Here is a 14214-nt window from a genome sequence, read left to right as displayed (position 1 = left end):
CCATGGCGCTATTCCAAAGAAGAGCAGGGGAGTTCTTCCCAGTGTCCTGGGCCAATATTTATCCCTCAATCAACATCACTAAAACAGATTATCTGGTCATTATCACATTGCTGTTGGTGGGAGCTTGCTATGCGCAAATTAGCTGCTGATGGCTGGAACCAGTGTCCTGGCAAATCAAATAACTAGGGCTGTAGATAGGGCGTTAAACTTAAAAAAAAAAGGGGGGGTCAGGTGTAGGTAAATTTAGAAATCTAAAGGGAAAGGTCAAGGCAATAGAGCAGTGTAGTGATTTGGGTAAAAATAAGCAGAGTGTGACAGGAAGGGACAGAGAGTTTAACGGTAGCAGTGCAGCAGAGAATAAGGTCAAAGCAGGAAATAATGGTCAAACATTTAAATTAAAGGGTCTTTATCTGAATGCACAAAGCATTCGTAACAAGATAGACGAACTAGTGGCACAAATAGAGCTAAATGGGTTTGATCTAATAGCCATTACAGAGACGTGGTTGCAAGGTGACCAAGGTTGGGAACTAAATGTTCCAGGGTACTTGACGTTTCAAAAAGACAGGCAGAATGGAAAAGGAGGGGGAGTAGCCCTGATAACAAAGGATGACTTAAGGACAGTAGAGAGAAAGGATCTCGGCTCGGAAGATCAGGAAGTAGAATCAGTATGGGTGGAGATAAGGAATAACATGGGGTAGAAAACACTGGTGGGAGTAGTATACAGGCCCCCTGACAGTAGCTATACCATTGGACAGAATATTAATCAAGAAATAGTAGGATCTTGTAACAAAGGTAATGCAACCTTGGTCACCTTGCAACCACGTCTCTGTAATGGCTATTAGATCAAACCCATTTAGCTCTATTTGTGCCACTAGTTCATCTATCTTGTTCCGAATGCTTCGTGCATTCAGATAAAGACCCTTTAATTTAAATGTTTGACCATTATTTCCTGCTTTGACCTTATTCTCTGCTGCACTGCTACCGTTAAACTCTCTGTCCCTTCCTGTCACACTCTGCTTATTTTTACCCAAATGGGGGACTTTAATCATCATATAGACTGGACAAATCAAATTGGCAAAGGTACTCGGGAAGACGAGTTCATGGACAGTTTCCTCAAACAATACGTCATGGAACTAACCAGGGAACAGGCTATTTTAGATCTTGTATTGTGTAATGAGACAGGATTAATTAGCAATCTCATAGTAAAGGATCCTCTGGGGCAGAGTGATCATAATATGATGGAATTTCACATTAAGTTTGAGAGTGACTTGCCTAAGTCTGAAACTAGAGTCTTAAACTTAAATAAAGCCAATTACATAGGTATGAGGGGTGAGTTGGCTAAGGTAGATTGGAAAAATAGATTAAAAGGTATGCTGGTATATCAGCAGTGGCTAACATTTAAAGAAATATTTTATAATTCTCAACAAAAACACAATCCATTGTGAAACAAAAACTCCACGGGAAAAGTGATCCAACTGTGGCTAACTAAAGAAGTTAAGGATAGCATTAGATTGAAAGAAGAAGCTTATAATGTTGCGAAGAATAATAGTAAGCCTGAGGATTGGGAGAGTTTCAGAAACCAGCAAAGGATGCTCCAAAAAATTGATAAAAAGGGAAAAAATAGAATATGAGAGAAAACTAGCAAGAAATATAAAAGCAGATTGTAAGAGCGTCTACAAGTATGTAAAAAGGAAGAGAGTAGCAAAAGTAAACATTGGTCCCTTGGAGGCTGTGACAGGAAAAATTATTATGGGGAATAAGGAAATGGCAGAAACGTTAAACAAATATTTTGTATCTGTTTTCACAGTAGAAGACACAAAAAGCATACCAAAAATAGTAGGGAACCAAGGGTCTAATGAGGGTGAGGAACTTAACGTAATTAATATAAGTAGAGAAATGTACTAGAGAAACTAATGGGATTAAAGCCGACAAATCCCCTGGACTTGACGGCCTACATCCCAGGGTTCTAAAAGAGGTGGCTGAAGAGATAGTGGATGCATTGGTTTTGATCTTCCAAAATTCCCTAGATTCTAGAATGGTCCCAGCAGATTGGAAGGTCGCAATTGTAACACCGCAGTTCAAGAAAGGAGAGAGAGAAACAGGGAACTACAGGCCAGTTAGCCTGACACCAGTCATCTGGAAAATGCTGGAATCCATTGTTAAGACATGGTATCAGGGCACTTAGAAAATCAGAACATGATTAGGCAGAGTCAACACGGTTTTATGAAAGAGAAATCGTGTTTGACAAATTTATTAGAGTTTTTTGAGGATGTAACTAACAGGGTAGATAAAGGGGAACCAGTGGATGTAATATATTTGGATTTCCAAAAGGCATTTGATAAGATGCCACATAAAAGGTTATTACACAAGATTAGGGCTCATGGGGTTGGGGGTAATATAGTAGCATGGACAGAGGATTGGTTAACGGGACAGAAAACAGAGAGTAGGGATAAACGGGTCTTTTTCAGGTTGGCAGGCTGTAACTAATGGGGTGCCGCAAGGATCAGTGTTGGGGCCTCAGCTATTTACAATCTATATTAATGACTTGGATGAAGGGACCGAGTGCAATGTATCCAAGTTTGCTGATGATACAAAGCTAGGTGGGACAGTAAGCTGTGAGGAGAACACAGAGTCTGCAAAGGGATATAGATAGACTAAGTGAGTGGGCAGTAAGGTGGCAGATGGAGTATAATGGAGGGAAATGTGAGGTTATTCACTTTGGTAGGAAGAATAGAAAAACAGAATATTTTTTAAATGGTGAGAAACTTTCAAATGTTGGTGTTCAGAGAGATTTGGGTGTCCTCGTGCAAGAAACACAGAAAGTTAGCATGTGGGTACAGCAAGCAATAAGGAAGGCAAATGGTATGTTGGCCTTTATTGCAAGGGGGTTGGAGTATAAGAGTGAGGAAGTCTTACTACAATTGTACAGGGCCTTGGTGAGACCACACCTGGAGTACTGTGCACAGTGTTGGTCTCCTTATCGAAGGAAGGATATACTTGCCTTGCAGGAAGTGCAACGAAGGTTCGCTAGATTGATTCCTAGAATGAGAGGGCTGTCCTATGATGAGAGATTGAGTAGCATGAGCCTATACTCTCTGGAGTTTAGAAGAATGAGAGGTGAGCTCATTGAAACATATAAGATTCTGAGAGGGCTTGACAGGGTAGATGCGGAGAGGTTGTTTCCCCTGGCTGGAGAGTTTAGAACTAGGGGGCAAAGCCTCAGGATAAGGGGTCGGCCATTTAGGACTGAGATGAGAAATTTCTTCACTTAGAGGGTTGTGAATCTTTGTAATTCTCTACCCCAGAGGGCTGTGAATGCTGAGTTGTTGAGTATATACAAGGCTGAGATCGATAGAATTTTGGATTCTAAGGGAATCAAGGGATATGGAGATTGGGTGGGAAAGTGGAGTTGAGGTCAATAATTAGCCATGATCTTATTGAATGGCGGAGCAGGCTCGAGGGGCCGTTTGGCCTACTCCTGCTCCTATTTCTTATGTTCTTATTTTATAAAAAGGATATAGAGGCACTGGAGAGGGTGCAGAGAAGATTTACAAGGATGATACCAGAAATGCAAGGTTATACCTATCAGGAAAGGATGAACAGGCTAGGAGAAGGCTGAGGGGTGACCTAATCTTTAAAATTATGAAAGGTTTTGATAGCGTAGACACAGAGAGAGTGTTTCCATTTGTGGGGAAGAGCAAAACTAGAGGCCATCAATAAAAGATATTCACCAAGAAATTAAATAGGGAATTCAGAAGAAACTTCTTTACCCAGAGGGTGGTGAGAATGTGGAACTCGCTACCACAGGGAGTAGTTGAAGCAAATAGTATCGATGCGATTAAGGGGATGCCGAGAAACTACAGGATGATTTGGACAGGTTGGGTGATTGGGCAGAAGCATGGCAGATGCAATATAACGTGGATAAATGTGAGGTTATCCACTTTGGTGTCAAAAACAGGAAGGCAGATTATTATCTGAATGGCAATAGATTGGGAGAAGAGGAAGTGCAACGAGACCTGGGTGTCCTTGTGCACCAGTCGCTGAAGGTAAGCATGCAGGTGCAGCAGGCGGTTAAGAAGGCAAATGGTATGTTGGCCTTCATAGCGAGAGGGTTTGAGTGCAGGAACAAAGATGTCTTGCTGCAGTTGTACAGGGCCTTGGTGAGACCACATCTTGAGTATTGTGTGCAGTTTTGGTCGCCTTATCTGAGGAAGGATATTCTTGCCATGGAAGGAGTTCAGCAAAGGTTCACCAGGCTGATACCTGGGATGGCAGGAATGACGTATGAAGAGAGATTGGGTCGATTGGGCTTGTACTCGCTGGAGTTTAGAAGAATGAGAGGGGATCTCATTGAAACGTATAAAATTCTGGCAGGACTGGACAGACTAGATGCAGGGAGGATGTTCCCGATGGTCGGGGAATCCAGAACCAGGGGTCACAGTCTAAGGTTAAGGGGTAGGCCCTTTAGGACAGAAATGAGGAGGAATTTCTTCACCCAGAGAGTGGTGAGCCTGTGGAATTCTCTACCACAGAAGGCAGTAGAGGCCAATTCATTAAATATATTCAAGAAGGAGTTGGATATATTTCTTAAGGCTAAAGGGATCAAGGGGTATGGGGAGAAGGCAGGGACCGGGTACTGAATTTGGATGATCAGCCATGATCGCATTGAATGGCGGAGCAGGCTCGAGGGGCCGAATGGCCTACTCCTGCTCCTATCTTCTATGTTTCTATGAAGCTGGATAAGCATATGAGGGAGAAGAGAATAGAGGGTTATGTTGATAGAGTTAGATTAGGAAAGACGGGAGGAGGCTCGAGTGTAGCATAAACGCCGGCATGGACTGGGTGGGCCTGTTTCTGTGCTGTATATTCTATGTAATTCTATGTAATTTGACTTGGGACCCCCCCAGTGAAGGAAGACACTTACACAGTACCAGATTGCCTGGATTTAAACCCAGGTCCCAGAGGTGACTCTAGGACCTCAGTTGTGCTGGGATGAGGTCTGGAAAGGAACAGGTTAAAATACAATTATTTCCATGAAGAAGGGCTTTAATCAGCTCTTGGCCTCTTATTCTAATGCTGATTAAGCTCATTAATAGATTGCCAAGTAACCGTTGAGCCTGTTCCAGGAATGCAGGCTATAACTGAGAATTAGCACCCGTTCTCCCAGTTTACAGGATTGAGCAACTAACCACTGGTTATAATTGCCTGATCCTACTTCCGATCTCCTCAAACTGGGAAAACCTCAGGGCTGATTCCGTGACCGGCTGCTCCCAGTGAGGAGCAGCACTCTTGGGAGGGTAAGTTGGGCAATCGTGGGTCCATGATTTCATATCCTGCGACTCCTATGAGCGCCACTTCTCGCTGGGTTGCCCGATCGTGCAATCAGCCCTCTAATAGCGAGTTGTGTGCGTCACCTTTGTTTGTAACTCCACTTGTTCCCCCATTTCCTACCCTCATCTCCCGAAGAACCCCGGGGCATGATTTTACCGGCGAGGCTCTCGCCGAGTGGCCATTCCTTCATGTCCAAGGCCAGACTGGCAGCAGGTTACTCATAGAATCATAGAAATTTACAGCACAGAAGGAGGCCAATAGACCCATCGTGTCTGTGCCGGCCGAAAAAGAGCTCTCCAGCCTAATCCCAGTTTTCAGCTCTTGCTCCGTAGCCCTGTAGGTTACAGCACTTCAAGTGCATACCCAAGTACTTTTTAAATGTGATGAGGCTTTCTGCCTCTACCACCCTTTCAGGCAGTGAGTTCCAGACCCCCACCGCCCTCTGGGTGAAAATATTTCTCCTCAACTCCCCTCTAATCCTTCTACCAATTACTTTAAATCTATGCCCTCTGGTTATTGACCTCTCTGCTCAGGGAAATAGGTCCTTCCTATCTAGGCCCCTCATAATTTTATACATCTCAATTAAATCTCCCCCCAGCCTCCTCTGCTCTAAAGAAAACAACTCCAACCATCACGGCCGAGCCTGATCTCTATCTGATGTCCACCTTCCAGCAGGGATCATGGATAGCTCAACATGCACCGCCCTAGCAGCCCCAGCACTAGGGTTTATTTCTAGAGGGATAGAATTAAAAAGTAGAGAAGATAGGCTAAACTTGTATCGAACCTTGGTGAGACCGCACTTGGAGCACTGCGTACAGTTCTGGTCGCCATATTATAAAAAGGATGTAGAGGCACTGGAGAGGGTGCAGAGAAGATTTACAAGGAGGATACCAGAAATGTGAGGTTATAGCTATCAGGAAAGGATGAACAGGCTGGGTCTCTTTTCTCTTGAAAAGCGAAGGCTGAGGGGTGACCTGATAGAGGTCTTTACAATTATGAAAGGTTTTGATAGAGTGGATAAAGAGAGAGCGTTTCCACTTGTGGGGAAGAGCATAACTAGAGACCATCAATATAAGATAGTCAGCAAGAAATCAAATAGGGAATTCAGAAGAAACTTCTTTACCCAGAGAGTGGTGAGAATGTGGAACTCGCTACCACAGGGAGTGGTTGAAGCGAATAGTATCGATGCATTTAAGGGGAGGCTGGACAAGCATATGAGGGAGAAGGGAATAGAGGGTTATGCTGATAGATTTAGATGAGGAAAGACGGGAGGAGGCTCGAGTGGAGCATAAACGCCAGCATGGACTGGTTGGGCCGAATGGCCTGTTTCTGTGCTGTATATCCTATGTAATTCGATGTATTCCCCGGTCCGCGGGTGCCGGGACCAGATGTAGCACCCCAACTGCTGCCCTGCTGAGATCAGCTAACTCAGCCTGGACTGGGAACTGAGGCTGGTGCTTGGGGCCTGAATGGTTCAATGATACAGCAGGCGATGCCTTTAGTGGAGCCCTGGATGTGGGCGGCCCTGGTAAGGTCAGCAATTATTGCCCATCCCGAGTTGCCTCGGGCACAACTGAGTGGGCTTCCTGAGCCACTTCAAAGGGCATGTGGGTCTGTAGTCACGAGTAGGCCAGACCAGGTAAACCCGGCACTAAGCTCATGGTCTACAGAGCGGCAGTGATACCCACCCTGCTGTATGCCTCAGAGACATGGACCATGTACAGCAGGCACCTCAAAGCACTGGAGAGGTACCACCAACGCTGCCTCTGCAAGATCCTGCAAATCCATTGGCAGGATAGGCGCACCAACATCGGTGTTCTTGCTCAGGCCAACATCCCCAGCATCGAAGCTTTGACCACGCTCGATCAGCTCTGATGGACGGGTCACATTGTCCGCATGCCCGATATGAGACTCCCAAAACAAGCGCTCTACTCGGAGCTCCGGCACAGCAAGAGAGCCCCAGGTGGGCAGAGGAAACGGTTCAAGGACACCCTCAAAGCCTCCTTGAAAAAGTGTAACATCCCCACCGACACCTGGGAATCCCTGGCCCAAGACCACACAAAGTGGAGGAGAAGCATCCGGGAAGGCGCCGAACACCTTGAGTCTCTTCGCCGGGAGCAAGCGGAAGCCAAGCACAGGCAGCGCAAGGAGCGCACGTCAACCCAAGCACCCCACCCACCCGCCCCTTCAACCACCGTCTGCCCCACCTGTGACAGAGACTGTGGGTCCCGCATAGGACTCATCAGTCACCTGAGAACCCGTTTTTAATGTGGAAGCAAGTCATCCTCGGTTCCGAGGGACTGCCTAAGAAGAAGAAGAAGGTAGGATTTCTTCCCTAAAGGACATTAGTGAACCAGTTGGGCCTTTATGACAATCCGACAGCTTCATGGTCATTTTTACTGATACCAGCTTTTTATTTCCATATCTTTAAACTGAATTCAATGTCAAATGGGATCTGAACTCACATTCTCTGGATTATTAGCCCAGGCCTGTGGATTACCATGACCAGTACCCTACCGTGCCCATTAGTTTACCCATTTGCCAGCAAACAACTCCATTTTCCTTTCCTTATCTAGACTGCTTCTTCTAGAAGCTCCACGTTAAATTGGATCCCTTCCTCTTTCCTTCCTCCTCCAACCCTGTCGTCATGCACACAGTTTTCTCAATATAGTGAGTGACATTCTCCAGCCAAGTCCTCGGGAGCCGTCCTGCGAGAGCAGTTCCCACACTCTACGGACTGTTACGATCAACGGTAAGGATTACATGCACATGTGAAAGCAAACAGCCACATACCATCTGCGCCGCTGTCCAAACACCCTTTGTTCCCATTCACAATGTCTTGAATCAGCTGCGATCTGCAACAGAGAAAACAAACCTTGAGTGAAGTGCGGGAAATGGAAGCCGACCAGCAGCAGAGGACCAGAGGGAAGAATTTCCGCGGTGCTCTTGCATCAACAGAAGGACAGCGGGGTGAGCGGTCCACCCGCCACTTTCACCTGCCAATGACTCCATGCCCAAATCCCAGCGACGGGGTCTGACATGAATCAGTCATTCATGAAAGAAAGACTTATGAAATAATACTGTGCGGCCTACGGGTGGCGCTGTCCAGGGAGAGTATAAATACTCGGGCACGGGCCCAGCTTGGGCAGGACATTCTTAACAGGAACTAGTGAAGGACACAACTAGACCTCCATGTTGTAAAACAGTTGATTAAAGCTTTGTTTAACGCTTCGACCAAGTGCCTAGTAGTTCTCTTACGTCAGGGTCATTTCAGTCATCAGGGTTGGCGCCCACACCTATAGTGGCCTAAAGTGGCTGACCCATTTTATTACCCCGAGTTATTACTCTTTGAGTAAAGATGTTCCACTGACTTATTCCTATCCTCCTTATTTTTAATTGCTCCCCCTTGGTATTTGAACCCTTTTCCACTGTGAACAATTTGCCTTCATAACCTTTAAAACTTTAATCAAGGCCCCTCGAAGTCTCCGCTTTTGCAAAGTAACCATGTGTTCCTGGGGTGGTACCAAGGTCCAGTACTGGGGCACCAACACACTGCGCTGAGCTACGGTGCAAGGTCACGGCTTTGATTCCCCTCGTGCTGAGCTCCTTATTACAGTCACAACATCACAGGAGGTGAGCTGGAGGCCAGGGGCAGGATTTTCATTGGGCCGTGGAGGCGGGATTGGAGGCATGTGGGGGGTTAAAATCCCGAAATCGGGGGTCGCGACACCATCCCGCCCCCAACCCATCTCCATGACAGTTTCAAAGGAGGCGGGTACCCGCCCCGCACTGGGACCCGCCTCCCCGAGGCGGGAAGGGGATTAGAGCCAATTAACTGCCCGTTAACAGGTAGTTAACAGGCAGTTTTTAGCCTAATCCCTATTTTTAATGTTGAAGTGTGGGATTCCCGACAGCTCCAAACCACGCCGAGTTAGAGGAGGCAGACCGTCGGGATGAAGGGCTTGGAGGGTCGAGATGTCCGGTGTTCAGGTGAGTGATGGGTGCATGAGTGCAAAGGTAAGTGTGTTTGGTGTGTGTAAAGTGTTTAAAGAAGTTTTACATACCTTTACTTACTTTTACAGCCTTCAATCCTTCAGGTCTTGGGAGTCCCTCATCTCACCGGCACAGAAAGCAGAATGGCTGCGAGCTGTCAAAAATTGCAGCATTCAGCTTTCTGTTCCGGTGAGATCTCTAAATCATCCTGACAGGAAGGAATCAACTTGGAGTACAGATTGTCAGTGTTTGACAGCTTCAAACAGCTGTGAAACGCTGATATTTCATCTGTCAAAATCTCTTGACAGATGAAATATCAATCTGTGATGTCACCTGTTGCCGGGTGGCCCTTAATTGGCTTGCTGAGCCCGCTGGGCGGGCTCAACAAGGTCAATCAAGTCAAAATCGCGTGGGTTGGCTAGAACTCGATGGAGGCGGGACTACAACCCCGAAAGTTGTAGTCCCGCCTCCTACCCGACTCCTCAATGAAAATCCAGCCCCAGGTGTTTCCCCGCAGAGACAGGAGAGCAGATTACACCAGGCGACGTTCATGTATCTCCTCGAAGCCAGCCGTGAGAGAGTCAACGGCAATCACCTGGGCACAAGCTTATGTTCTCCACCAGTGATGGCGTCCAGTGTGGGGAGAGCAAGAGCGAAGAAGGAAAGAAAGTATTTTAACAAAAACATATAAATTGGATGGCGCTAACTGGACCTCCAGTGATGCCTATAACCTCTTCTCCAGCACTCAGTTGGAGCTTTGGTGACACCATTGTCCTCTTCAGAACTGCAGGGGTAGATTTTGGCCGTGTGCGATGGTGTAAAATGGGTGACAGTGAGGCGACAGCCCGTTTTACATCTCTCCTGTTTATATTTCCACTGAAGTAAAAATAAAATCCGGAGCGATATAAAATGGGCTGCCGACTCGCTATCGCCCGTCTCACACTATCGCAACAAAGTCAAGATCTACCCAAGGAGTTTCGAGATTTTGCAACTGTTTTCTTTCAGTTTCTGCATTTTCTCTTCCTGGAACGTGTCTAATACGGGAACCACCCAGGCTGCTGTGTAAATTCAGAAGTCTACCAAACAACTTTAAACAAACAAGGCACTGCCTAGGCGACAGGAGTGCTTTTGGAAATCTCTTCATTCCTGTATTTTCACCGCTCCCCATTAGTGCCAGCGTTTTCTCTACTTATAACAAACTATTTAAATGGCGAGAGACATGCAATGGAGACGTGCATTAGCTAACTGTGTGTTGTAGAGCATCAGGTAGCCCAAAATCACCCAGAATTGGCTTGGATTCCCCTGAAGTACAGACACATAGGGCTGGATTTTATCAATGGAGGCGTGAAGGAGGCGGGACTCCCACTTTTGGGGTTGTAGTCCCGCCTCCATCAAGTTGTGGCCAACCCACACGATTTTCACTTGACCGCCCAGCGGGCCCAGCAGGCCAATTAAAGGCCACCTGGCAACAGGTGACGTCACAGATTGACATTTCATCTGTCAAGAGCTTTTGACAGATGAAATATCAGCGTTTGACAGCTCTTTGAAGCTGTCAAACACTGACAATCTGTACTCTAAGTTAATTTCTTCCTCTCAGGCTGATTTAGAGATCTCCCCGGAAAAGAAAGCTGAATGCTGCAACTTTTGACAGCTCGCGGCCATTCTGATTTCTGTGCCGGTGAGATGAGGGACTCCCGAGACCTGAAGGCAGGAAGCCTGCATTAGTAAGTAAAGGTAAGTAAAACTTATTTAAACACTTTACACACACCAAACATACTTACCTCTGCACTCATGCACCCATCACTCACCTGAACACCGGACATCTTGAACCCGCCAAGTCCTTCAGCCCGACGGTCCGCCTCGCTAACTTGGCGTGGTTTGGAGCCTCGGGCAGCCCACACTTCAGGGATAAAAATAGGGATTAGGCCAAAAACTGCCTGTTAACTACCTGTTAACAGGCAGTTAATTGGTACTAATCCCCTTCCCGCCTCGGGGAGGCGGCTCCCAGCACAGGTCGGGTATCCGCCTCCTGAGAAACGGGCATGGAGGCGGGTTGGGGCGGGATGGGTTCGTGCCCCCCGATTTCGCGATTTTAACACCCCACACGTCTCCAATCCCGCCTCCACGGCCCTGGGAAATTCTAGCCCATAGGAACAGGAGGAAGCCATTCAGCCCCTCGAGCCGGTTCCGCCATTCAATGAGATCATGGCTGATTTGTGACCTAACTCCATATACCCGCCTTTGCCCCATATCCCTTCATACCTTTGGTTAACAAAAACCTATCGATCTCAGATTTAAAATTAACAACTGACCCAGCATCAACTTCTACCACCCTTGGCGTGTAGAAGTGTTTCCTAACTTCACTCCTGGCTCTAATTTTTAGGCTATGTCCCCTAGTCCTAACCCCAGCTGCCTACTTTTAATGTACAAGGCTGTTAAATCTCCTAGTCTCTCGCCATCTAAATAATCTGAAAATAACACACTTTTCTTTTTCTCCCTTCCTCTGAAAGCATTTTAACTTTGGCCGAAGGCGTAACACTGGCCATATCGAACTAGCCGCCCACTCTACACCACTCCCGATTTAACCTTCCATTGACTTTAATAGATTAGGTCAGATATCCCAAGCGACATTAATGGCCGTAAAGCAGCTCAAAGACGAGGCGTTCCGCCGATCGGACTCTCCTGGCAGGGACACTGCCCCGAAAATCACAGATCCGACGTGCTTGATTTTCCACCCAACAATTTAAATGGATGCAGAGTCGGACACTGTGGGTCCATGGTTTCCCTGCCAACAAACTAGGCACAAAAGGCATCGAGGGGTATGGGGGTGAGAGCGGGAATATGGTATTGAGAGAGATGATCAGCCATGATCACATTGAATGGCGGAGCAGGCTCGAAGGGCCGAATGGCCGACTCCTGCTCCTATTTTTCTATGTTTCTATTTTTCTAACGCTGCTCTGCTCCTGGAGCCCGGAGTCTGTACACTTGTAATACTTCCTTTAACTTCTTTACCCAGAGAGTGGTGAGGTGGAACTCACTACCACAGGGAGTAGTTGAGGCGAATCGCGTAGATGCATTTAAGGGGAAGCTGGATAACTACGTGAGGGAGAAAGGAACCGAAGGTTAAGCTGACAGGGTGAGATGAAGCAGGGTGGGAGGAGGCTCGTGTGGAGCACAAACACTGGCGCGGACCAGTTGGGCCCAACTGTGCTATAAAATTCCAATGTAATTCTATGTAATACTGTTTAATATTGTCACTGGCGTCAAGGGCTTGCCAAAAACGACAGCTAGGTTGCTGTACAAGAAATTCTTGTAAAACAACTTCCCCGCTCTCTCCAGCTTGTAAACACAGCGAGGTTCTGCACGATTTCTCCTGGTGCTGCCGTAACCCGGGCGTTGACCTGTTGTTTATTTTAAGCCCGTTAAGGCGGGAGAGGAGTGACGTCCGAGCGTCTGTTTGTAATGACGTGGCGCCCGGGTCGTTATTTCTCCCCAGCAGTGCGTTGGTGCGGACGACGGCGGATTCAAAAAGCTGGGTCGTTTTCATGTGCTTCAGGTCGTAGGAAAACATACGAAAGGGACGGAGGTGGGGGGGGCGGCAGGTAAAGACCGGCTGGTCCATCAAGCCTGCCCCACGCCGCGTGATGGCCGGAGCACCGTGACCAGACACTTCCTAACCCCACCGCCCCACCCCGGGAGAGGCACAAAAAAAAACAGCGAAAAACCCAGGGCCAATTAGGGAAAAAAAAACCTCTGGAGAATTCCTCTCCGCCGCCCTCAGGTGATCGAAACCAGTCCAGGAGATCACATGGACCAAGTGGTTCCCTTTGATTACCACTTACCTTCTACATGATGTAATCTCGGCCCAGTCAGGAACCAGCCCAGCTCCTTTTAGTTTTGACTAGGTTTTAAAATTTCAATAACTTGGTTCAAAAAAAACACTTGGTAAAAGTACTAATATGTTTGACAGGAATTTCCCTCCGCGATAATGAGGATAGCTTGTACAGGGTAGGATATTCCTGAATAAGCTGGGAACTTAAACTGCTCGTAATACTCTTTAAAATCCGGCCCCCATTTTAGCCGGTCTTGTGTCCAAGATACTTAAATCTCAGGGAAATGTTCATAGAATGATACAGCACAGAAGGAGGCCATTCGGCCCATCGTGTCTGTGCCGGCTCTTTGAAAGAGCGATCCAATTCGTCCCACTCTCCCCCTGCTCTTTCCCCACAGCCCTGCAAAATATTCCCCTTCAACTAGTTATCCAATTCCCTTTTGAAAGTCACCACTGAATCTCTTTCCGCCGCCCTTTCAGGCAGCGCATCCCAGATCACAACAACTCGCGACGTAAAAAAATTCTCCTCAGCTCCCCCTCGTGATGAGTTACTCGAAACCTTGGACCAAGACCCACCACTGACCAGCTGTGTGATGAAGACAGACATTCTAGACACGGTTTTATCAAATGTAGCTCGAGGCGGCTGACAGTACCTGTCCTTTTCCATCTGAATCTCCCGGCAAACTGTGCCGTCCCAGCCACAGTAAGGATCTCGAGCCAGGACACAGTCGAAGCACCTGGAATATTTGCGGCAGCTTGCCACGGGGAGCTGGATCACGGCACTCTGTGATCCGATATACAGCATCCTCTGTAATTAAAACAGGCGTGGCACCAGGGTTAAACCGGCATTCCATGCGGAGCGTGCTGTCGGCAAGCACTACTTGAACACGAATTTCCATCTGCTCAAAAATGCTGAGGTTGCATAACAAACATGTTGGGCTAACAGTTTGACCCTTTCCTTCCATGTTAATTGCAGACCAGGCTTTAATAACAGTGGAAAGACACACGCCTTGTCACGGCTCACTTGCTGAGCTGGCGGCTCTACTCGCATTATTAGT

General features: G+C 47.2%; 1 protein-coding gene across 2 annotated transcripts in view; it reads right to left on the bottom strand.

Moving 5' to 3' along the window:
- Nucleotides 1-14214, bottom strand: part of sema4gb (sema domain, immunoglobulin domain (Ig), transmembrane domain (TM) and short cytoplasmic domain, (semaphorin) 4Gb) — a 222921-nt gene that overhangs the window by 28638 nt on the left and 180069 nt on the right. For both annotated transcript variants that reach the window (XR_015079180.1, XM_085994307.1), the window contains exons 13-14: nt 13810-13964; nt 8125-8186 (exon numbers count right to left, since the gene is read on the bottom strand). Coding sequence is in view for 1 of the 2 variants with exons in the window: in XM_085994307.1 (XP_085850433.1) it covers nt 8125-8186; nt 13810-13964 (217 nt within the window). In the remaining variant the exon portion in view is untranslated. The remainder of the gene's footprint in view (nt 1-8124; nt 8187-13809; nt 13965-14214) is intronic.

The sequence above is a fragment of the Somniosus microcephalus genome, chromosome 8 (assembly GCF_052327205.1).
Source record: "Somniosus microcephalus isolate GS21.2 chromosome 8, FLI_Smic_1.0, whole genome shotgun sequence".
Classification (NCBI taxonomy): domain Eukaryota; kingdom Metazoa; phylum Chordata; class Chondrichthyes; order Squaliformes; family Somniosidae; genus Somniosus; species Somniosus microcephalus.
This window is presented reverse-complemented; position numbering and strand designations above follow the sequence as displayed.